Source organism: Centruroides sculpturatus, unplaced genomic scaffold, assembly GCF_000671375.1.
Source record: "Centruroides sculpturatus isolate CEXI.00-Female unplaced genomic scaffold, Cexi_2.0 scaffold1178, whole genome shotgun sequence".
NCBI lineage: Eukaryota > Metazoa > Arthropoda > Arachnida > Scorpiones > Buthidae > Centruroides > Centruroides sculpturatus.
This window is the reverse complement of record NW_019385365.1, coordinates 98,611-123,932: the sequence shown is the minus strand read 5'-3', so window position 1 is coordinate 123,932 and position 25,322 is coordinate 98,611. Positions and strand designations below refer to the sequence as shown.

The window sequence follows — 25,322 nt, the reverse complement described above, 5'->3', positions numbered from 1 at the left end:
GTGCGATACCACTTCGTTTACGACCCTCCACTAATTCCCTCTTCCGAACTCTGACGTCAGGATGGATCTTCACTAAAACTACTTTCCCGTATTTTCACTTCGTACGTGAAGGTTTTCGAAACTTGCCTCCTATATTTGACTATTAAATATCTATATCTATATTCGTACCTATTAAACGTATCAATACGAAATTCTTCAGTCAGGTAATAGCCTAATATAAATTTTCTCTAGTATTGTCGCCTCATTACAATATCGAATGAAAAATCTACGTAACAGATTCGTTCATACGTATATACTTTGCATATAATATAGAGATAAACACGGGAGTAATTAAGGGTAAGTACGTGAATTAGTTGCAAATGTACGCTTGTTTTATTTTTTAATAAAAAATTGAACTTAACGTAAAATCGAGTTCTCGGGTAGAGAGGGTTTGGAATAGATTTAACAAATGGGAATTACGTCATCCTTGGTGAAAGAATAGGTTTACATCGGGTCCGTCCATAACCACCCAGTTTCCCATTCGTCGGTCTGGCCGAACCCGCGACAGGCTGGATAAAAAGGCCCCGCTATTGCGCTAAGAGAGCCTCTTTGATCAAACGATTTAAAAAGGATATTAATTAAAACGAGTAAACTGCAATTTCACGTTTTTCAAAATCTCGAACAACGGAAGTCAAAACCGTCGTCTCATTGTAATAACGAGTTTCAAAAGTATAATCCCCAGTTTTTTAATTAAGATATAAGAAACTGTTTTTTACTTTTTAATTAAAATCCTAATTAATTCGGCGCCGACAAAATCGTATCGTAACCAAAGACAAAGGAATGGATAGAAACCGAAGGAGAATGGCGATTGTTCGAATCGGATAATCACTTTCTTCGATAGGATGATAAAGGATAAGGGGAACCGGCTTAACAAAGGTCGAAGAGGCGTCGCCGAATTTCGGCAATTGGTCGAAATTTCGCTCTCTGTAACTTTCATTGACCTAAATCATCGGTCGATTGTGACGATCCATTCCGATTTACGTCGATAAGGAATGGATACGCGAGCCACGATGACGTCAAAATCCTAATCCTTCTAACCGGGACGTGTTTTTCCAATTACCTATAAAGTTTTACGCGTCCGAATAACGAGTTATTAAACGTCCTACTTTCTTTTTAACGTCGTCAAAAGAAATGGAAATTGTTCAATCGTTTAATTTACGAGAAGTCTTAATTACATGTCTATACAATAAATGTAGTACTATAATCCTATAGTATGCGAGACTATAGTTTAATTGAAGAGGGTCGTTAAAATTCGATTAATGAGTAAAATAGTACAGGGTGATTCACCGAACAACACTCGATATGTCTCCGCATAAAAGATGAGCATAAAACACGAACGAAACGATTTTGTTTCGTGACGAAGCAATGGGCCAAGGTATGTTTTACATTATATATTATTTAGATGCAATATTGAATCGAAAATCTTTAGAGAGGCGCAGAAAGGAAACAATATGCCTTGCAAAACGCTTTACTACCCGACTTTACCGGAAACTGCGGAAGGATAATGCGGGCTCTCCCCGCGCACCCCTAAATCCGTCCCTGTTAATGTGACCGCGCGATCGTGAGGTTTTGAACAAAGTAAGTGTTCAGTCCCGATTGAATTACCTTGTATTTTATTTCATAGGCTGGGATTTTGCTTTCGCTATCTTTAAGGTGTATAAACGTTTCGCCTTCGGGTATTTCCTCAAATTGTTTTCGAAAGAAAGGCTAGGTTAGGCGTAAACGAAAATGATGGTTCGGGTTCGTAAGGATGCAAGGACGTCACCGAAGATAACGCCGACCTCGCCACCTCATCACACTATTTCAGGCATGTAAAACAAATAAATTCCGAAAGTTTTAGCAAAAAAATAGTGTTATTAGGATGCGAAATTTCCATCGAAAACAAGTAAAAGAATGAAAATAAATTAAATAAGAGTTGAATTTCAAGTTTAAAGTGGCGCATCCAAATGTCGAATGTGCACGAAAACTGCATTATCGAGAGAATCAGTAGTGTCATTCGAAAACCCCCTCCGGCTTAATAATCTTTGGTTCTTCTTTTTCTCTTCACCTCTTTTTTTATTACTGTTATTTATTTATTTAGTTTTTTCAAATCACGAACTTGTCGTCGGAAAGTAGATCACGTTTCGGTAATCCATGACATATTTTCAAATGTCGTTTCGAATATTTCAAAAATTTTTAAACATTTTAAAAACGTTATAAACCATTTGCAAAACTATGAATTATTTTAACTTAAATGCTAATGTGTATACGAGTTACGTAAAAATAAAAGGACTAGGACAGCTTTGTCTTCGAATCAAAGCGTTATAGTCTATTATAATAGGCTGGTGGCATTTTGTGTTGATAGTTATGTTTTAATTTGATAAAATTAATCCGAAAAATTAGTTAAATTATATTTGAAGTGCAGAAATTTATGCCAATATCACTTCAAATAATTACACCAGAATTGTCGAGTGGATAAAACCACCGAACCCTTCTACTTAGTTAGGCGCCTGACCAACGGGCTGGCCAAGTGGGGTTTTCCGGATTTTCTTTGCGTATCTAACACTAAATTAGGGCCAATTTCCCATAGAAAATCCTCCCAGGAGGTATCCTTTGGCAGATTGTCCGTGTGCTGTTTCCTTCCTCCAGATTTAATCGAGTAATTACAAAACCGAAACACGTAAATAACAAAAACTAATCGAATTAGTTACATTTGGTCTTAGCTTTTACACCCTAAAATTGTCGTTACTTCATAAATTAATTCATTACTGCAATTCACTTTCGACACTCGCAGCTTGAAATTACTATTCCGTAATTAAAATGAAAATATCCTTATAAAGAATAGTTTACATCGGTGTCTTTGAAACAATAACAATAATACCAGAATTAGGCAATAAAAATAAAACTCGTAATTCGTATATTAATTTTACCTCTTTCAAAAAGGAAAAAGAATTACATAAATAAAAACGAATATTTGGCGCAAATGATGGCGTGGAAGAGCTATTCAACTAGTTACTTTTGATAAGGCAGTTTCAAACGTAATTGAAGGGTATCTACAAACAGGTTGCTAGTCCACCCACACAATGCACACAATATTCGTTCTACGCAGACCGAGAAATACATTCACCGTATAAACAATGTAAATGTGTATATTTATCTTACAATAAAATGATTTTTGTTTACCATTAAAGAAAGTTGCGCGTAAGAAGAATTTAAAAGCCAGCAATGGCTTTTAAATTCAGACAAAGACACTGGCAGCTTCCTAATTCTGTTAGGCCTATCTTCCACGCGCCAAATTATTGGTGCGCATTTGTTATCGATTAAATTACAAAGGAAACTTACGAAAACTTGTACGCAATTACGTTTACACAATCAGCAATTGGAAGAGATTTTCTTTCTTAAATAAGGTAACAGAGGCCATTAAGGAAAGGTATAAGGAAGAGGCGAGGAAATAGAAGACGAACAAAATCAGGTAAGCGCGAGGATGGCAACTCACCCGCAACTTGTAGCAACCTTCTCCTAGAGTAGAGACTGGTTCTACCTCTTCCAGTCCACCCGTAACGCTCCTGTAATTCTAGGTCAGTAGATCTTTTTATACGACCCTTCGAACGGCAATTCTCATCTTCTCTCCTTCCCTCATTGGAGGAATTCGCCGATAGAAACGTCATTGATTGGACGAGAGCGCGAACGTAACCGTGACGCCGTGAAGATTTTCGAAATTAATCGAGTAAATTTTCCTCTCCATATCGTTGGGAAAGTTGGCTTCACTTTCATTTTCATTCGTTTCTAAAGGATTTTATGTATTTACACCAACACCTAAAAACTTTTTTAAATTACATTTTATTTATAAAAGTTTCGAGCTGTGTAAAACGAAACAAAAAGAATGTAAAATATCGTAGAGCGTAACAATAGCATCTTTCGAAGGATCGGGTTGACAAACGATCCGGCGGTTTTACGAAATACGAGATTCGACCCCGAGTATTAAATGTACGGGAACTGCGTGAGATACACGAATTCTAGTTCAGCGGGTCAAAGTAATAATCCTCGATATAACGACGCAGTCCTTCCGGTATTTCACTTTCGCCGTCGGCAGTCGAATCGGTTTGTCACATAGTCGATATGTGGAACGGACCGACATCCGGACGTTCAAGGTTAGTCGCTCTACGGTCGAAAACCGTATAAAGACTCGTTTAAAATAACATTTACAACGAGGTGACCCAGTCGACGGTTGGTGTCGTTCGCGCTAGTTTTTCCTTCGTTCCTTTCGCGTGGTTGAGTTTAAAAAAACAGCTTAGTTCGTTCGTCGAACGTCACTTTAGAAGGTAGAGGCGAATGTAGCGCGCCCCCGGCTAAGACGGCCCTTCGGGATGAGGGTCGAACGAGGGAGCAGACGTGGAAGTAGGCTATACATTTTTTTGTTAATTTGATTTTAAAAACATTTCTAATTTATAAATATGCATCGGTGAAAACAGTTGACTACGCTAAATTTTTTCTGTCGCACTTACCCTTGACGGAGTAACGTTGCTTAACCCATCGAGCCGATCCGAACTTTTACGAAAAATAGGCAAAGAGAGCATAATTTATCCAAGATTTAGTTACCGTAAACTTTATTCCGAAAGCTTCCGCAAACCTTTCGACACGTTTACATCAGTTTCAAAGCTGGCCATAAATACAAATTCGTGTTTGAAACCAGTTTCTTTCACCAATTCATTTAATATAAAAAATATATATATTTAATATTTCACTCCCGTTCCCCGTTGTCGGCAAACGTAAAACTCTATATTCTATCTTTTTTCATTATCTTAACTTTTCAATAAACAGATATTTCAATGAATATCGATCTCGACAAAATAATATTCGTTTTGGATTAATTAATCGTTTTAAAAACTTAAACGCTTCGTGACATATTTTAAATTTCCAAAATACGCCTTTTATAGGCTAATCTTTCCAGCGCTTTTGACACCCTTTCTCTTTGTCGCGTACATTGATATACTTTTGACAAATTCCCTCCCCTTTAAATACGTGTACAATCGTTCGAAGACACCCCCGACATCGAAGAATGCGAATATTTCCTAACTCTTACGAGTTAGTTTATTCACACGACTGATAGGTAGATTTATAAGACAAAACTCTTACGCTACTAATATCTTTAAAAAGTCCACGTACCCGTACTTCTTTTTTTTCCATCGTGTACAATGGTGTATTTTTCGCCATCTCTCACCCCTTTAGCATTAGGAATGGATTAACGGAATAAGGCAACGCGACGCGCGGGCGATCCGCTAAAGAGGAATGTCTCCCGGGAAGGAGTTTTATTAGAAATTGTTCCTATGTAAATGTTATGTACCGTACGTGAAGAAAATCCTCGAAAACTCCGAGAGGCCAGTCCGTTAGTCAGGCGCCAACCCGCCACTACCAGGGTTCGGTGGTTTCGTCCGCCGAACACTGGTGGGTGCCTCTCTCCCTTAATCTATAAGAGTAATGGACGGCCCTCTTCTGTTTATTTTGCCGTTGCTATTTTGAAATCGTATTTCGTCGAAAAACTAAATTAGAAATTCATATTAAATGAAACTTAATGAAGTTTAGATATATTTCTGAAGAGTTATATCGTAAATTTTCTTTCTTTTTATAAAGTCCACATTTTTAAAACAGCCTTTAGTTCGTAAATTTATTTGCTATTGACAAATTCAATAATATTTATTTTGAAATAGGCATAAAAACTTGTTAAGTATCGGAGTTTGTTTCCCCCTTCCTCGTTTAACGAGGAAAATCGAGATTTATCCAGAAAAGCGACAAAATTATTGGCTACTTCCGAATATTTTTTCTATTCTTTATTTTTATTGTCTGCATTTCGTTTCGAAAAACACAAAACGAATTATTTTATTACAGTTTTTTTTAGAAATAAATGAAAATTTTCAACTATTTGACCTACAGAGGTTGATATCGAGGTCAGATATATACCGCTCGGCGGTAAATAAAAACCTTGAAAATCGGTCAGTAACCCAAGAAAATCGTGTTTATACAGGAGGTGACGGAAAATGATCTCATTTGCGAGGGCGTATCACTTGACATAATTCCCACTCGTTACGTCGTTTCTATTTAGATGTTTATCGACGAATGCGAGAACAATCTAAACAAGAAAAAAAAACAAAAATTCTGTTGCCTGTTACGTTTACAATAGCGCTTACCGGTATTAAAACTAGTCTGTCGAATGGCTGAAGCGGTTCAATCTACCGATCTGGGGATCCGGGAACGAATCCGCCCAGGTTACCCCTGGAATTTTTCAGGAGCGCTTTTTCCCGAATGTGTGGGGCCGTGTCCGGTCGCCCTATTGTGAATCTGGACGAACTGGCGACGAAAACAAAGCGCATCTCGTGTCCAAGGGGCGGAAAGAGTCAAAATATGAAAACAAATACTGTATACGTTATAAATCTGACAGTGGTGGGACCTTACGTTTTCGTACAGCATCTTTTTATTCGATTTTCAAATTTTCTTCTTTACTCGTTCAGAATTTACCTCTCGCAAAGAGCCGGATAAATAAAACCACCGAATATTGGTAGTTTCTCCCGGATCGCGCCTCACCAACGGGATGGAAAAGTGAAGTTTTCTGCGTTTTCTAACACACAAATAAAAGCCGTAGAAAGCCCGCGTGTCGCGTCGCTTTATCCTATCAAACCAAATCGAATATAAGCTATCCTTTCGTGATTCGATTATAACGATGTTTAATATTACAATTGAAAACAAATACCTATATATTCTTTCAGACTCATTTACGCCTTTCTGTCACGAATTTCACGAACTTTATTAGTTCGCCATTACAAAGTTTAAATCGTTGGCATTACACCAGAATGAAAATTAAAAAATGTAAAATAAAATAAAGGAAGTCACGTAAAAAGCAGTTCGCCGAAGCAATCTTTTTTCGTAGCTCCATTGGGATTTACTTTATTTTTATCTTTATTATATTAATGAACAAAGCGGATTATCCTAACGCTCTGGGGATGGCGATAGATCCAGACGGGAAATCCCAGCAATTTTTCGCGGGACGTGTGTCCTGGATATATCGATCCCCATTGCATACCTCACCTCTCGGCCGCTCTTATTGTGGATCTAGCAGAACTGGCGAAAAGAAATGCTCTTTTAATATCTACAGGGTAAAGAAAAAAAATTGAAAAACCGGTTCGTGTTATTTTACTTTTTCGGGGCGAAAAATGGCCGCGTGGTAAAACCACCGAACACCGATAGTCGATGGCGTATTCGCGCCCGACCAATAGAAATAAATCGAATTGGGCAAGCTCCTATTTTTTCTGTAATTTTTCATCGGCTATCCGCGTTTTAACACGCTAGTTAAGAATTTATTGCTATTTAATGTGTAATAACTCGGTTAGTTTCTTCGATTTACATTTTTCCAATTTAGTTTGCTTCGGAACGAAAATGCGCCTCTAGCCCAGGACAGGCGATCGCAAAGTTTACAGAATTGATCAGATAAACTAATAACGTTTCCACCAAGCCGAGGAAAAACAGTTTTATTGGAAGTTTGTTACTTAATTTCGTTCATTTGCACGAAAGGAAGTGTTCTATAAATTGTTCTCGAAAACAATTGGTTTTGGATCGTATCGATTAAGCCTAGCAATAGGCAATCTCTGAACTATCTCGCGTAAGAATGCAGCGAGCTGTCATTTTTCCTATTACGATTGTGGTGTAAAATGAGGAATTCGTCGTCCTATTGTCTTTCAGTGCCAATGCAATTTTTATATCTTAATTTAAACAAAGATAAACCATAAAGATAGTTATATTGCTAATAACGATTTATTTTCTAATATTTCCGAAATCGATGTTTCCATATTATGGCACAACTGTTTAAAACTTTTTTAAAAATTAAATATGAATTAAATTACATTATTTTCGGATTTATTAGCTACCGTTTTTTCTTTTAAATTTTATACAAACATATGCTGGATTTACACGGGTGCGATTCCGATTTTAATTCATTAATCGTAACGTGACACAAAATTCTTCGCAACAAGTACTGTACCGAAGATGATTATAATATGAATTTAAGAAGAGAAGAAGAGAATATAAGATGAAATTTGTAAGGATAGGGCAATGAGACGCGCGAGCAGAGTTCTCCCGGATGGACTCTTTTAGGTATTAGACACGGGAATAAAACCTGCGAAACTCTACTCGGCCACCCTGTCGATGAGGCGTCTACCCGCCATCTACTACCGGTGTTCGATGGTTTTATTCACTCGGTCGCCGGTGGACTCGAGAAAAGGGGGAAAAACCCGGAAATGAAGGTTAAAGCGAGAAAGTGGATTAGAAAACAGTTGGCAAAAACCCTATCGGACGAATAATTGTCCTTTTAAACACCGAATAGCGAATTTCACGAAACGGAAGAGGAAATCCAGCGAAAATAGGCCTGCTATTTGGTATTTTCGGTTATCGGTAATATAAATAAAGAACATAAAGCTTCGAAATAAAATATAGCTAAGATTTTTCGTGTATAGGCACATTTTCAAACAAAACACGACTGATGTGGTCTATTCCGTTTCGTGATTTCTCGTCATCTTGTCGTCGAACGAAGACGGGAAATATAATGTACTTTAATGTATATGAAAGTATAGGTACAGTACAGTACATATGTTTTCACGCTATTGTGAAAACGCGTTAATAGAATTAATACGTTTTCGCAATAACGTTGCCAGTGAATGTCATCTGTATTACTCCAAACAGATGAAAACGCATCCGGTCTTCAACACGTTTAGTGCTAATACATTTTTCTGTATCCTGTCTCCTTCAAATCAATTCGCTCTGTCTCACGTTAATGGAACATTCGATGACGACTTTTTTTAAGAATATAATCCCGTGTTTGAAGATAGAATAAAGGAACAAAAGAAACTAGAGCGAGATGTTGGCACTAATCTTTTCTGTATTATTAAAATGAAGAAAGGTGTGTTATTAGTTCAAGGTAACAGTCGTGTATTACAACGAACTACACATTTACGAATAATATTACAAAGTTTAAAAGAGAACAATGAAAAACTTTATTTTAGCGTTTTAATATGTTACTTATTAAATTCGCTACGTGCCGTATATCATTAAAGATAAATTGGTTGCATTCGAAATATTTCAGGTAAATTTCGTTTGAATTGAAATTGATAGCGCTATTCAACGATTATAAAAAATAAGTAACTTTGTCGAACATAAAATATGAAAGTAATTTCCTAGGTTTTTTACTTATAATTCGTGTTTTATAAAGGGATGAGTATAAACTCGTGAGGCTAAGCTATGTTTACAGCTAGAACTTCTTGGTACTAAAAATAATATAAATAGTTATTAAAATCACATAAGTTATACGATTTTCAGTGCCTGGCTGTATTAGCTTCGTAGCGCATATAACAGGCCCTTTCCCTCCACAAAACAATAATACATAAAAAAAATGCTAGGCCCTAAACTGTACGTACAGTTATATAAGCTTAAGGTTTCATAATCCGAGGGCCTAAGCTTATTTAGTTCGTGCGTAAATCCAGCCTGAGTTTTATTAGCTTAATTTTGTGAATTTATATTTAATTAAAAAAATAAAAAATATTGTAATTTTCTCGACTGTCTTAACGGTAACGTGACAGTAAATAAAACACCATTAAAATGTTTTTCGCACGATCCCAGCTAATTGTATCAAAATTTAATTAAGAAGAGAAAACAAAAAATAATAATGCAATTTATTATTATAATGATAACTTATGTGGAAAACAATTATAATTTAATAGCATTCTTAAGTGTCAGATTTCAACGTCATTTAATTTATTCGTAAAGTAAACATTTGACGTATTAAATCCTTCTGCCTTTCGCTACAAAAATGTAAATTTATATTTTTACATCGAACAGTGATTATTGAACTTAAATCATGCCCATTTGTTGATAAGGGTAAGCTGCAGGAAAGAGAAATCGCACGCAAACACTCATCCATTTATGAAAATTTTTTCTAAATTTTAAATACACTCATCCATGTTTTCCTTCTTCTGTCTCAGCATACCTCTCGAGCTTACTAACAAACTTTCTCACACTTGTCATGCTCAAAATCTTTCGCTTCTTCAAATACTCATCCACCTGCCCTAACCACATTTCCTTCGTTGCCCCGTTTCGCTTCTTTTGCACTCTTCCCAAATATTTTCTCTTCAATAATTCCTTCTTATTTATTGTCTCGACGTGTCAAAACCACCATAAAGCAGACTTTTGTATGGCATTCGGCATATAATATACTCGAGTACTGTAAGATTTTTCCTGAGATTAAAACTGTAGCTCATCGTAATTAACACTTCGTTATTTTTTAAAAATGATTTACAGGAAAATAAAACTAGATAACTGTCGTTTCCTGACTTCTTCATAATTGAATAGGCCCGTTTTAATAGGATTGGTGCAGTGGCAAAAATTGTTGTGGAAAAGTGAGAAAAACTCGTGGTAGAGACTTGTGAACCTTTTACGTAAATAGAAATTTCGTAAAAATGAAAGTGAAAAAGAAAAGTCCATTGTTTGTTATTGTGGTGTAAAGGTTATTTCGTCAATAGATTCTACCGGAAACAAAGTTTTATTTAAATTCAAAAAATAGGTAAACTCGTAGACGATCTTTCAAACACGATTACTCTTCCGCTGTTTTCTTCTCCAAAGACAATTCTAGAGACTTTCTAGATCTATATTTTCTTTCATTCTATTAATATTAATTGGTGAGATGCGACTTACAAAACGTAACTCTTCCAACAGAAAATTGCCATCGATTTTACTTTCCTGGCTCTTACTCGTATATACAAGGGGCAGTCAAAAAGCTCCCGGAATTTACCTACAGTTAGAAAATGCGATATAAGATAAGATTATGTATCGCTTTGGTAGGAAGCTAAGCGTGTCTATTCGATGTGTGATAATGCTCGTGCAAGTTTAGACTTGCACAGTCGTCTTTGTTGGGCCTAACTGCTTATTATTCGGCGCAATGTCCCAGTTCGAGCAGTGTTAAGAACATTAAGTTCGTGTTCAAATTGGGGAAAAGTGCTGCAGAGTTGCGCGATGCGGTATGGAGGAAGCAGCCCAACGAGTGGCTTGGACAATGGTTTTTCCATCACGATAACGCACCGAGTCACATGTCGCTTGTGCAGCAATTCGTCGCCGACAAAAGCATTCCTGTCATTACCCAGTCACCTTACCTTCCAGATCTTGTTCCTGTGTCTTTTGGCTGTTTCCTACTCTCAAAATGGGCCTCAAAGAGACGTTTTTCGCAAGCAGGGAGGACGACATATCGAATACGACGGCCCAACTCTCGAAGGTTCCAAAAGAAGCATTCCACACCCGCTTTCAACAGTAGCAGGATCGATGGAACAAGTAGGCTATGTTTGTGCGGGAGGGGCCTATTTTGAAGGTGATTAGGTCTCGTGCCACTACAATGCAGGATGACAATTCCGGAAACTTTTTGACTGCCCCTCGTATAACAGAGAGAAAGTATGACGATAGGTAAAAAATGGCCCCAAGATTTTTACATTTTTTGGACTTAGGACACCTCGAAACGTCCAGAAACGCAAAAAATTGGGAGGATTTTTCTGTATGTATGAGTGTTAGTTTGTATGGGGGCCACGATTTTTTTCACCTTCTTTGTAGCTTAATAACTTTTGTGCTTTTTGTCGAAAATTTTGCAAAAAGATTTGTTTATTAGAGGGATTGACGCTATTAAATTTTAATGGTTAAAAGTTGAGGGGTGGAGAGATTAGCATTTACATTTTTTTTTTTTATAAAACTCATCCCTACCCTCAAAATTAAGCTTTTTGCCATTTTATAATAGTTTAAAATATAAAAAAATTTTAAAATAAAATATGATAACAGATGGCGCCATCAAGATTTCAAATGTTGCCGTGAAAGTTAAGCAACTCGTTGCCGGTTATTTTGTTACGAATATATAAAATGTTGGAAGACATTTTGAAAACTTTCAATGGTTCAAACTCGTACAGAAACAAAGAATGAGGTAACGTAGACCTAAGAAAATTTCTGAATAACAATTAAGTTACTTATTGTTTGTGACAGAGAACATTCGGATAAATATTTGATACCAAATCACGATCGCCGTTATTGGGCCTCGTCGTGCTGTTCTGAGATCTAATCCGACTGTTTTTTTTTTAATATTTTTTTCACGTAAGTTGATGAAAGCTGGTTTGAGCATCCATCGGCGTGGTGACATAGAAGACAGAAACTGCCATCACGCTTTTATATCCACAAGCATTCTACCCGGGTTTCTCTAGAGAAATATGGAGAAGGTGGTCCTAAACTAAAACTACCGGGATGCCGGATATCTATGAGACCTCGACTGCTACTATCTCCTCGATGGATGCAGTTCTCATTTCTCGAATTTGATGGACTTTGTGTTTAACATTTCTTTTAAAGCTTATAGTAGCATTGAAATCTTGCGTGCATAAACATAGTGGCACTGACATTAAACACAGTCTGACAAGTGAGATTTAATGAATTTTTCTAATTATTTGGTTAGTTTTTTAGTTACTCTATATTAGGCAATTCAAAGATAGAAAAACCCGAAGATGTTATTGATTAGAAAATCTATACAGATCTTGTTTCGAAGAAGCCAAGTTTTCGCCGTTTTCAGCATCAGTTAATAGATTTCTAGGAGAAATTATTGTCCTGGACTAGAATAGAATTCTGATAAATGCTTTGCATCAAACAACAAAAATAAAAATAAAAAAACCAGCGAATAGAACAGTGTTTCCTTTTTCGAAAAATTAGTGACAATAAAGTATTGAAATGGGAATGCCTTTATGATAATGTATGTAATATGTTTCCAATAAAAGAGAATATTTTGATTATATTGGCAGCCTAACAAGTAAGAGACAACTCTGGAATATTTTATAAAACATAGAAGGCAATAAGGAAAAGTTCTGAGGATAGCCTACATAGCAGACAAAACCTTGAATAGAAAATTAACTGCTGTCCTAAATGACTTTAGACTGTTCATTTTCTGTTTCGAATAGTCAACAGAACTAAAATTCTCGAAGCTGCTAACGATTTGTTTATATTAGCGGACGAGACTATCCGAGCATCGGTTCATCGTCTCAATAATCCCCCAGGAATTTTTCGGAGGTGTTCCGTTCGGATATGTTGGGCTCCGTCCCTCACCACCCGGCCGCCTCATCGCCAGCCTGGCCGAACTCATAATGGGATTGCAAAAAGAGGCCTTCTTAGTGTCCACAGAGTGAAAAGAGTTAAGAAAAAAAACTTTCATACCCATGTGCTTTCATTATTTCAGTTATGTGGTAGAGCACAATGGCATATCACGCTGACTGCAATTTACAACTCTGCTGCCTTTACTTGATTATTGTCATGCCTTGGAGTTTTTTTTTTGGATCCAGTTTCTTTTTGAACTTTAATTGGCGCTTTCCTTTTATGTTTATCTGTTTTTCTTATATATATATATATATATATGATATGATAAATTACAAAATTTAGGCGTAGTATTGCGGTAATAATAATCTCCTCCCATTTGCCTCGATATTTACCACCGCTGTCATGACTTCCACTTATTAGATATCTAACAGCTGTTGATAATAAAGATTTATATAAATGACTGTGCCAGTGTGGTAATTATTCGGACTGATTTATTCACTTTAAGGCTGGATCAGTTTGCCACGAAAGAAACGTTCATTTCATCATAAAAACAATGAACGGTTTTAACTACCGATTAGGCGCAATCAAAAAAAATTAACTCTTCATTTTTTTAATGTCCAATATCACTTTTTTGTAAAATAATACTAAACAAGTTTTCTTTCGTGTCGAATCGATCTTGGCATAACACAAAAGTGGTAGTTATGGGTCACCACGATATTTATTTCAGTTATTAATATTGCATTTTTTGCGTGCAAAATTTAATGTTATTTGATGTATATAGACAACGTTTTTAAGACATCGGTAACGTTAATGTAAAGTTAGTTTTTAAAATTAAAAAAAATTAACAAAAATTTGCATACTTAACAATGTGGAGCGTAACGGCCCACTGCGATCTCTAAACTGCATTTCTACTAACGGTATCCCAAGCTGTGGCGACCACTTTTGCGTATATAATTGCCGTCAGTTTCAGTACAAAACATTATATATAGAAAGTACACTTGCAGTAAATTAGCGCAATTTAAAACAAATTCCAAAGCGAGACAAACAGCGACCGTGCAGTACACCCACATCGTTACAGTCCAAAAGAGAGACTATTAATGGCGGAGTGGGTGGCAATCAAAGATCCGAAGTCCAGCGCCGTCGCCCGCTTCTGGTGGAACTATCCTGACGGCGCCTTCGTTTTACTCTACATCACCCTAAATTGAGGAAACTCTTCGAGCTCGAACTCGAGCTCGGATAAAAAAATAAGACGAACGATTCTATGGCGCAGTAATAATCGGAACAATTCTTAATTCTTCGTTTTTAAAAATCTTAATAACTAAAATGTCTTAGGATTTTTAGACTTTTCCAGAGGTATTAATTTACATCCGATACGGAGATATTTGACGTTTTAGTTTGGTAATACCAATTTGACAAACGAGAAAAGTCTCGCCCGGTCTTTTAAATAATCATAAAATATTTCCAAAGTCTAATGAATGCAATTATTTAACCTAATTTTAATTAATTCACTCTCAACACGTGTTGTGTATCTTAGCTGAAGACAGAAAATTAAAAAAGCCATTCGCTCGTTTTCGAGCATACTTTAGTACGTAAATGATCAGTTTTAAAAATCCAATTATTTACAAATATATCGTTTTGAAGGTTCGAATGAAACATTTTTTTGAGTACTGGGCTGCACGTGCATTAGGTTACAAATCGTTTCAATTTTCAAAAAATGTCTGCGCGATGTCTTACACCAGAGGTGGCGAACCTATGGCACGTCGAAGAAATCATCAGGCACGTAACGTATAATACGATATCGGTTTATTATCTTTTTCAATCGGGTTCTTTACGTTTACTCTAATTGCAGCATATTATTTTATTTATTTAAATATAGTTTTTTAAAACTCTTTTCGCCCCGTGGGTACTAAGAGGGCTTTTTTATTTAGCTAACTCCAAACGGAACAGCCGGATGGTGAAGAATGGATCACCACCCGAAAATTTTCTGGGGTTTAGATCTCGGGTCCGCGACAGCGATAAGCTGCCGCTTTGACCGTTCGGCCATTCCGCCAAATTTAAATATAGTTACTCCAAATCTAAAACTTCTGCGCGCGTAATCATTTTTAAAGCAAAGTATGCTTAATACGCTTGCTATGTGGCACGCGGACTCAAAAAGGTTCGTCGTCCCCGTCTTACACAAACGTAGCTGATTAAATATTCGCTCGACAGATGCATTGGAAGCTGGTAATATCATCAATAAACTCAACAATTTTTCAAGATTTCGAAACAAACTGTCCAGCAGCATTTTTTAAATTAAATATTTCCGACCACTAGGATCTGAAAGTATGATTTTTTGACCCCGAGTTAAGTAGGGCTTGTTTACGTCATTCGTTGTCTACAACTCGTAAATCGACACTAACATTTTTAAACATTTTAAACAATGGCTCCAAAAACCTCGCTGTTAAATTTTGCGAATTTTCGGGTTCGAGCGAAAGCGGATATGAAAAAATGTCATTACTGAAATCAAATCTGGCATAGATTTCTTTTACGAGTGTATACAATAAAAAATTTTACAATAAAAGCATCGGATCGCAGGCCAGATTTACCCTAAATATAAGACTACCCTAAATAGTACCCCGAGAGGGTCAAATTATCCTAAAAACGGCAGCGCTGCTAAAGTCTAACTACGAATTGAGTCTAGTGACTGCAATGTTGCGCGTCGTTCCTGCCGGAGGCCGAACTGTTTCCGGATGTAACTAATCAAAATATTTCTCTTAAAAAAATATTTAGAAAAAGGAGAAATGTAATTTTGTACAAAAAATTTCAGCCTGTAAAAAGCCAGGAAAAGACCAAGAGGCCAAAGGAAATTTCTGAGGCCAACCGAGTTTGAAAAAGGCCAAATTGGCAACGCAGTACCGGATCCTTGTTTGAGCGTTTTCCGGCCATCGTCGAGCCCACTCGAATAATTGAAATCGTTGTGGAATATTTATATTTTGCTTATATTTATATTTTTTTATTTTGAAAGACAATATATAAAAAAATTCCGAAATAATAAATTTTGTCGGCCGGAAAATATTTTTATTTCCAATTTTGTTCGTAAGAGGGAGTCGAAGCTCAGAAGCTAACGACGAAATGGAAGGAAATCCAGAGAAGGTAAATTCATTTATTTTGAAAGCAATAAATTAAAGAAGTAAATATCTATTCAAAACGTGTCTTAGGAGTATGCCTTGCGACCTGTCCGATTATCGATTTATAAGAAATATCTTTGCAGTTTTTTAAGACAAAATGTTTTCCTTTAAGTAATTACAAAAGTTTATCCTCATTACTTTGTTGCAATTTCTGTACATTCCACAAAACATTTTTACTTTCTTGTAGAAATCCAAATAAATATTAATTCAAAGATCACAATTGTATAAAACGTGTTTTAAATAAATAAATCTTTTCCTTCTTCTCAATGCTTTTCTTTTTTCGTTTTTAAAGAAATTTTAAACTATACCTTACGTATGAGCCCTGCTCGGTTTCTATGTATGTTCTCCAATTATCTGAGCTAAAGCTGTGTCGACCGCGTCGCGTTTGTTACCTTCTTACGGACTGTAACGGTTTCTGTAACGTTTTCGTGAATGGAGGCGCGTGCGGTTTCGGCCGTAACGTACCGCTTTGCCTGGCATTTCCACCGACCGCTTTCTCTGGTGGTGTTGGCGATAACTGCTTAAAATTACTCGTATTGCGAGGAAAAGCTTTTTGAAGAAGCGTCGGAGGACGACGGAACGGACTGACGACGTCTGCGAGTGACCGATTTCGTGGCGCGTCCGTTGCTCCGAGGATCTTTTGGCCTTTCCGGATCGAGCGGTGACGGCGTGTTGCTTGCCATGTTGTAGCGTTGATTTGGATCGAAGCTACCTTGGATAGATGGAAATTTGATTAAAATGGATGGCTGCGGCCAATTAGATTAAAAGAAAATCGCGATGTTTCTTTTCCTGCTCGTTGTCCGAATCGAAAAGAAGATTCATATAAAGATTTATTAAAGATGTATTGATACGTTGGTAGATGCACCCGACTCCGGTAACAAACTAACGGTATCCGAATAGACGGGAGACGAGCGACTCTCGCCTGCGCTTCGGCATTTGTCGGCTCGGACTCTGCTGCGTCCCGAACTTAGCTAGTTTGGCGAGTTTAGTCGGGGGAGACGACTCTAAAAGACGAGGCCGGAAGCGACGGCATATGCGGAAGAATGTATCGATTGTGTCGAGACCGGGACGAGAGTAGCCGACGTATAACGTACGTGAACTTTGAATTTGGTTTTCGAATTGGTTTGGAAGCTGTATAAAAGGTCTCGTACGAAAATCTGTATCGTAAAAGTGTTGTGTTAATGGATTCCGCATTGTTAGAGCAGTTGGAAGAGCGGTGTCGCTATGATCTGAAGATCTGAAAAAGTAAATAAAGTATGTTTTGGAGTTTGTAACTGCTGGCAAAATATGGATCTATCAATTTATAACTTGATACATCTGAAACAATATCTTGGCATATAACAGTAAGAACAAAATTCATGTAGTATATTTATTAAAGTATCATTTGTTTAATTGATAAAGCAATACAGTAGATCCCCCTATAAGACGGTAGATACGTTCCGTTCTTTATGAATCAATTTTGTAGGAATCATAGTTTACGGACTACGGCTGTTTGAAAGGTTTTCTTTCATAAAATTAATCGATTCTAGACTAATTCGACTCAACATTCCCAAAATACGTATATTTTTTTGAAAATAATCCGTATAAACTACGTTATAAACAAAAAATTGTAGGATTACTTACCGAGTGTGTACCCTTTGACTACGCTCGTTGCTAAAGCTTGGTTTCGTCGCGGAACAGCGCATCAAATTGCGGCCGCGATTTCTGATATTATTTTTCTGCGAAAACTTCGTTGACCTTTGGAGACATCATTAATATAAATAATTTTTATGGCCGTTAAATAAGAAATGTTTCTTTCACAAGAAATGTATAAAATTACAGTACTAAACAGACGATAGGTCGCCTAACTCGCCGTAGCGTGACGCTAGACGGCGAAAAATATATATTTAATTATAATAAAGTTACAATAAATTAAGTTAATATATAATTATATATACAGTACCTAATTTATATATAATTAATATATAATTATATGTACAGTACCTAATTTATATATAATTATATGAACAGACGATACTAAACTCAATTTATCCGCCTAAACGTCCGTAGCGTGGCGCTATGGACGGCGGGAAAGTAGTTCGGCTGCCCGATGACGTTTTACATATTATAGGAGTTATTTTTACCGTTGTTTACGGATACTGCCACAATTTTTATAGGAATCATAACTATAGGAAACGGTTTTATAGAAAGATCTACTGTATATACAGAACTACTAAAATTAACCAAATAGTTGATTATAAGTTAAATAGTTCAGTTTATAATGAAAACAGATAACAAATTCAGTTAAGTGGCACCTTACATAAAGATCAGAGTTTCTAATGCTTCAAAGTCCAAATCCTGAGATCTAAGACATTTCTTTGTTTTCTGTATACCACTAGGATCTTAGACATTGCAACTGATAACACCTCGATGGCTTTAACAGTATTAGCTTCATATCTATATACAGAAGGTTGATTATATTCCATAATGCCGATTTGTATATTACCCATAGTTCCAGTTGTAGGAAGTAGAATAAAAGCAACTGGCCCACGTGCTGCTGTAGATTCTGAGTTTTACTTTCAATAAGTAAGGTTTATCTATCACAAATATGCCACCTAAAATTTCAGACTTTTGGGCAGGTTATGTAACTACTCTTTCCAAAGCAAACTATTTGCAAACTCAAATTATTAAAATGTGCAAATCGTGGTTTTAACGTTTTGCAATATGGGATACAGTCGGTTCTCAAAAGAAATGATTCGCAAGAGTCAGGACTGTCGTCAAGTATTTCAGTTCGGCCCAGAAAAAGAAACGTTCCAAGCTGCACATCGGAGATGATAGCAAAAGTGTGACGACTGATCAGTGGTTCAAATCAAAAAACCCAACAAAGAATTGCCCCAAGTGTTGGAATAGCCCAGTCCACAGTTCATGCCATCATTTGCAAGAATTTGAAACTGGAGAAACACCATAAAGGTCGAGTTCACAAGCTGCTGTCTCATCACATCCAAGAACAAAAGACCAACTGCCGAAAACTGTATGAAAAGTATATTTCGGTAAACAAGTGGCAGTTTCTAGTCATGCTAGATGAAGCATGGATGTACATGAACAATTGTAACAAATTGCGGGCAATTTACTACAGACCATCAGATGGGAGACCATACCAAAAATGGTTCAAGAATGTCACAAAAACTTACCATCAGGCTTTATGGTCATTGCGAGTTATTGTTATCGTGGTAAACTAAACATCAGAAAAGTTGAAAAAAACGTTAAAATTAATTTGATGTCAGGTAACCCCAAATAACACAGGAGTTACGTTCCAAAAAATTGCCATGTTATGCGAATCCGTGTTATACGAAACAAAGAACTAGTGCAAAAAGGGGGGTTAGGTTCGAAAAATTAAAAAACATGCTGTTAAATCCTTATTTAAATTGGATTTATTATTCATTTTCTTTCATAAGTAATACTTATTTATTATTTAAGTAAATATTTTATCAGAGGATTATTCATCCTATATGATGGTCTCAGCATGAGCATCATCAACTGGTAACAGTTTTTGGGTGCATTCGTTAATAATGGTAGCTCTGTAATGGGAGTGCACTGCTGTTTGTAGGCATTTAGGAATGACGGTGAAAGAAAGATGGCGGCGCTCGCACTATTGATAGTATCATGATGGAGAAAGCTATAATTCTAAAATGAGCTTTTAGAGGCAAAAGAAGGGTCCCAATTGTAAAATTTAACCATTAAATGGATTATTTGTTGAAAGAGCATTCAAAGTAGCCACAAAAACAAGTAGAATGCTCACGCGGAGTTACGTGGAGGTATAAAAAAAACGCACCCTTTATTACATTTCATGTTGTACAATGATTTTACCCAATTCCCAAATCGTGTTAGAGTGAATCCGTGCTGTGCTATAGAAGTGTCGTTTTATATGGGGGTTACCTGTTCTACCAGACTAATGTTCTGGAACCTCTGTACTGTGAAGAGATCCCTACTTTGTATGGAAATGACCAAACAAATGTACAGGTGCATCAAGACAAAGCTTCCAGTCATACCTTCAAATCGACCCAAGATTTCATCCATGTATTGGAACAGGAAATGGGAATTCATATCATCCCTTTTGATGGCATTCCTGTGAAGTCATTCAATGCGATGCCAGTGGACTACTGTGCGTTTAGTCTATTGAAATGAGCTCTTGGAAGCCATTGTTCAAAAACAATGGCAGGCTTATGTAAAGAGGAATGGGACCATTTGGACATGAATGTTTTTCAAAGAAATCTTCTACAGTGGAAACTTTGATGTAGGGCTATAGTTCACAACATGGCCATCAGATCGAACTTAATCAATACTGGCGCCATGGCATTTAGGTTACTTTATAGGTCTCTAAATTCGGCATTATGTAATGCCTCTGTATCCAACCCTCTGTATATGATCTCTTCTTGATTCCCAAAGGGTTTTACATTTTTGCAGAAACCAGAAGGCTTTGCTAAGTCTTATGTGTGTTTGTTTTTCATTACATCTTTTCCATCTTGTATTGTAAACAAAAGAGTATTATCTGGATAGTGTGACATTGTTTTCTTTCCCATATTTTTGAGTAACCATATAACAAATTTCCATTGAATTCTTTACTGAGAATGTCTTTAATTGGTGTACTTAAACAACTTTCCTTGAAAATGTCAATACTTGTTCTTTTTATCAGTTTTTTTAACTACAATTTTATAACTGAAAAATTTTTATATTTCAAAACATGCATTATTTTATTTTTTTACATAATCAGCAATATTTTAATTCAGACTAATGCTGTAGCCAGCATAAGTTTCAACTTTGTATCCATGTGAATATGACACAAAACCACTTATTTTGAAAAAAAAATTCAAACTTAATTAAATCACATATTTGCTCAAATTGATATATTATATGAAGTTTTTTTATTGCTAAGATGGGTTCAAGTAATTGCCAAAAATTTTGTGGATGCAATGTTTCTACATGGATCAATTACTCAATATGGAAATCTTTCTGTGATATACACTTCTCAAAAATGAAATCACACCACCATGAAGGAATGCACATACCACATGCAAATTGCAGGACTGGTAGTAATGACAGAGATATGCAAAAGATTAAGTTTGCGTACGCATCAGGTCATGTGGTATTCAGTTTTGGACTACCATGCCAGCAGCAGCTTGGGCCATAAATGCTATCAGCAATGGTTTTTGGCAACCAAACTTACAAAGAACCATAGATGTGAGGATCCGAATTTGGAGGTGTTTATATCATTTCACATTGTAGCTATACAGTACTTTCGTTTAATAACTGTCAACTTGTACACATGGGAGCTAAACATCTGCAAAGTTCTCAGACTTAATAACGAAGCTTTCTCATCACCTTTCGACCTAGTATCGCGATTTTAACAGTTCAGCATTAGACAAGAACAACAAAGTGGAGAGTCGTCGCCCGTCTTTTGAAAGAGAAGTTGTCACTTGTATTTTGTCCTAAGTGTCTCCATAGTCGGATATCTGTGAATATATCAATTTATTCGACGTGTTATATCCTACTAAAATATCATTGAAACCCATCGTAACATCGTCGAACACCTTTGCGGATACTTTATGTTCTATCATTCTTATGGATACTTCCTCTACTGGATACAAGAACTGACATCCCGAACTTTCTTTCCTTCACCCAGAACGCTCGAGAATCTCAATCAAGACAGCAAAACCAAAAGGTATTTATCGACACGCGCAACTTATGTAAACTCTCTCTCTCTTATTGGAAAACCCAAAACATAATTAATATCCTAATATCTAATCCCTATTGTAGATATGTATCTAACAGCAGCCCGAATGTATAGCTTATCATTAACCATTAAACAGTTGTTATGTTAAAATGTCTCTGAGTAAGTCACTTCCAGTGCGCTGTCTCTCCTCCTATCTCGACTCTGATCGCTCACACACGTGACTGTTCACGCCCGAACGAAGCGGTTTCTGTGTCTAGCCGTGAAGACACAGTGGTGTCAGTCCTGACGAAACTTGTCATTGCGATCTTCGCTGGCGCAATGTCGACCCTTCGGTCACGTGGTGCCGAAGTATAGGGAGGCCCTTCGGCATTGTCACACTGGTGTCAGAAGTGGGATTTGAACCCACGCCCACATACGTGGCCACTCATGCCTGAACGAAATGCCTCAGAGACAACAGCAAGCTGAATAGCACCAGTTAACAGCTGGAGAACGAGACCATATTCCTGGAACTGTGCAACCTCAGTTTGTTGATGAGACATAATGGATGCAAGAACATCTGCAAACATGGCAAAGAGGGAATGGATTGTATTGGTGCATGACAGAATGCACAGATCAACAGATTCATTGAACAGCCCATCAGGACCCATTTGCCATGGTACATAACATCTGTAGCCACCTGTCACCATTAATGGGTGTATCTGTGTTCACCTAAACCATTTGCAACAGATTGCATGACATCAGGCTGCATGCATGGCAACCAACTACAGGGGTGCCATTAATTGTTTGACATAGGGCTGCACTCCTGTCATGGTGGTGTTGTCATTGCAACTGGACCACTGAACAGCATCATTTATTGTTTATGGATGAATTCTGCATTTTTCTGTGGAGGAATGACAGCCATGGATGTCTATGCAGGCCACACTCAACACAGTATTCCAGCAAGATAATGCCCAATTGCATGTCGCATAGTGAACTCCCATCAGCCTGAATGGAATTTGCATCCTTCCCTGGCTAGCAGTCTCACTGAATTTCTCTCCCATCGAACACTTGTGAGACCTTGTTTGACATGCGATGCACTAGGGACCACCAACACATACCATAGACCAGAGCTTCTTAAACTATGGGTCATGACCCCATTTGAGGTCACTTAGCGAAATCTTGGGGTCGTGAGATTTTAATGCAAAATATTGAAAATAATTTGTGAGAGTTTGAAAATGGCACGCTTTGTGTCATAGGTTTCATGAGTTGTGCTTTGTGTCACTTCTGGTGCAGCAAGACAACAATTCAGGATCACTGATTGTAGTGTGAACTGGTGTAATGTTGTCACTTTTCAGTGTATTCAGTTGTTTCTGTTCCATTGTAACACAAGAGTGAACTGTGGTAGTACACCATTATTGTTTTTGAAAATTTTATATATCTTTATATTTTTTGGGTTGTGAAAAAAATCACAATCATAAATGGGACCCCATTTATGATTGTGAATAAAAAAGTTCAAGAAGCCCTGTCATAGACCATGTGTATGCCACAGTGGGTGCAGCTTGGCAAAGGATATCTCAGGCAACCATTAATTGCCTCATTTGTAGCATGCCTTGCAATATAGTGGCCTGTGTAGCTGCTATGGGGCCATATTCAATACTGAATAAACAGGTGTCTGTTGTATATCTTTGTTACCTCTTCTGGGGACCTATTCTGAGTAGTAGCGTTAAGCTAACGGATACGATAAAAACCAGTTTCTATCAGAACCACGTGATTCGCCTTTAATCAACCGTGAAAATGCTATTCTGAGCCGTACGTTTCGTTTTCGGTCCCGATAGCCACGTGTGATAACTAAGCTTTTGTTATCGGTCACTTTCAACCTGCCGTTAGGAACGTAACGAAAGTCTAAACAACATGGCGTCGCTCGGTGTGAGAATGATATTACTTCGTGAACAATTGAAGAGAGAGGAAATTAGAATTCGACGTCGCGAATCTCAATTTAATCTTCGAGCTGATGCTTTTCGGCTGAACGATACACGATTTAAACAACTTTATCGTCTTCCGAAACCATTTAGAACATATTCCGAAACCATTAGAATATATGTATGTAATGCATTACGAGATACGCTAGAGCCAAAGTGTTTTAAGAAAAATGCTCTCTCTGCAGAAATAAAAGTAAGTAGCTTTTTAATGTTAATAAACTAAGTTGTTGTATTGCTTAAAAATAATTACCTTAACTATTTATGAATAATTGCTTTTTTGTTCAAATTTAAAGTAAGTAGCTATAGCATGAACATTATTTCTGAAATAGGTTTCATTCGCATATGTATAAATTAAAATGATAGCTTTGAATATAAATATATAAAAGTTTCGTGAAGATTAGTATATGCAGGTTACACTTTTGAAGTGTAATTTTTAACAAGAATTTTGAATAAACATTATTTTTTATATATACAATGTAAGCTGCAGCTTTGAAGAAATTAACTTTATACACTATAGTTTGATAGATTAATTAATTAATATTAACATTTACTGTTTTCACTATATATAAAAGTATAAATTTTAAATTATAGTAACCAATTATAAAATATACTACACATAAGATACATTTTATAATGTATTTATAATTAAAGAGTAATAATCATTTAGCAAATTTTAAAATAAAATATGTATTCAGAGTAATATGGAATTAATTTTCTTTTATTTATAGAAAAATGAATGTATAAAATTATTGAGAATATATGAAAATTGTGTATAAGAGAATATGTTTCCCAAATAATGGCATTTTAAAGTCACATTAACATGGAGATTTTGTTTAATACAAAATTGTTGATGTTCATATAACAATATGAATTTGAATACACATATGCTTATAAAAATTTTTGTAGATAAGTTTTTGAAATAATATACAAGTATCTTGTATATTATAGTACCTTAATAAGTATACCTTATTAAGTACCTTGTATATCTGTGAGCTTCATTAGTTTTATTAAATTTGTTTTCTTGTAGGTATTATGCGCTCTTCGATTTTTTGCTTCTGGTTCTTATCAGATGCCAGTAGCACAAGACAGCACCTTAGAAATTAGCCAGCCATCAGTGAGCCGTTGCATAACAGCAGTAAGCAAGGCAATAAACATCATCCTTCTTCATCACTGGATAAAATTTCCAAGTTCTGAAACTGAGATGGCATTGGTCAAACAAAAATTTATGAGTTTAGGTGGCTTTCCGGGAGTGATAGGTGCTATTGATGGAACTCACATTCCTATAATTGCACCATCACTTAATGATCCCGATCATAAGGAATTTAC

The 25,322-nt window shown here is 36.5% G+C and overlaps 2 protein-coding genes across 3 annotated transcripts in view; one reads left to right on the top strand and one right to left on the bottom strand.

Moving 5' to 3' along the window:
* The window catches only part of LOC111638167 (chymotrypsin-like protease CTRL-1), a 28,744-nt gene extending 14,499 nt beyond the window's left edge, over positions 1 to 14,245 (bottom strand). Inside the window, exon 1 of one of the 2 annotated variants that reach the window (XM_023383830.1) lies at positions 14,022 to 14,245. The gene's annotated coding sequence lies outside the window, so the exon portion shown is untranslated. Of the gene's footprint in view, positions 1 to 3,514; positions 3,596 to 14,021 lie in introns of those variants that run through there. The other variant, XM_023383829.1, reaches the window with a different exon arrangement.
* A 1,864-nt stretch (positions 14,246 to 16,109) lies between these two features.
* LOC111638169 (peroxisomal membrane protein PEX14-like) overlaps positions 16,110 to 25,322 on the top strand; it is a 39,281-nt gene continuing 30,068 nt past the window's right edge. The window contains exon 1 of the mRNA XM_023383832.1: positions 16,110 to 16,293. Coding sequence (XP_023239600.1) covers positions 16,273 to 16,293 — 21 coding nt within the window. The 5' untranslated portion in view covers positions 16,110 to 16,272. The remainder of the gene's footprint in view (positions 16,294 to 25,322) is intronic.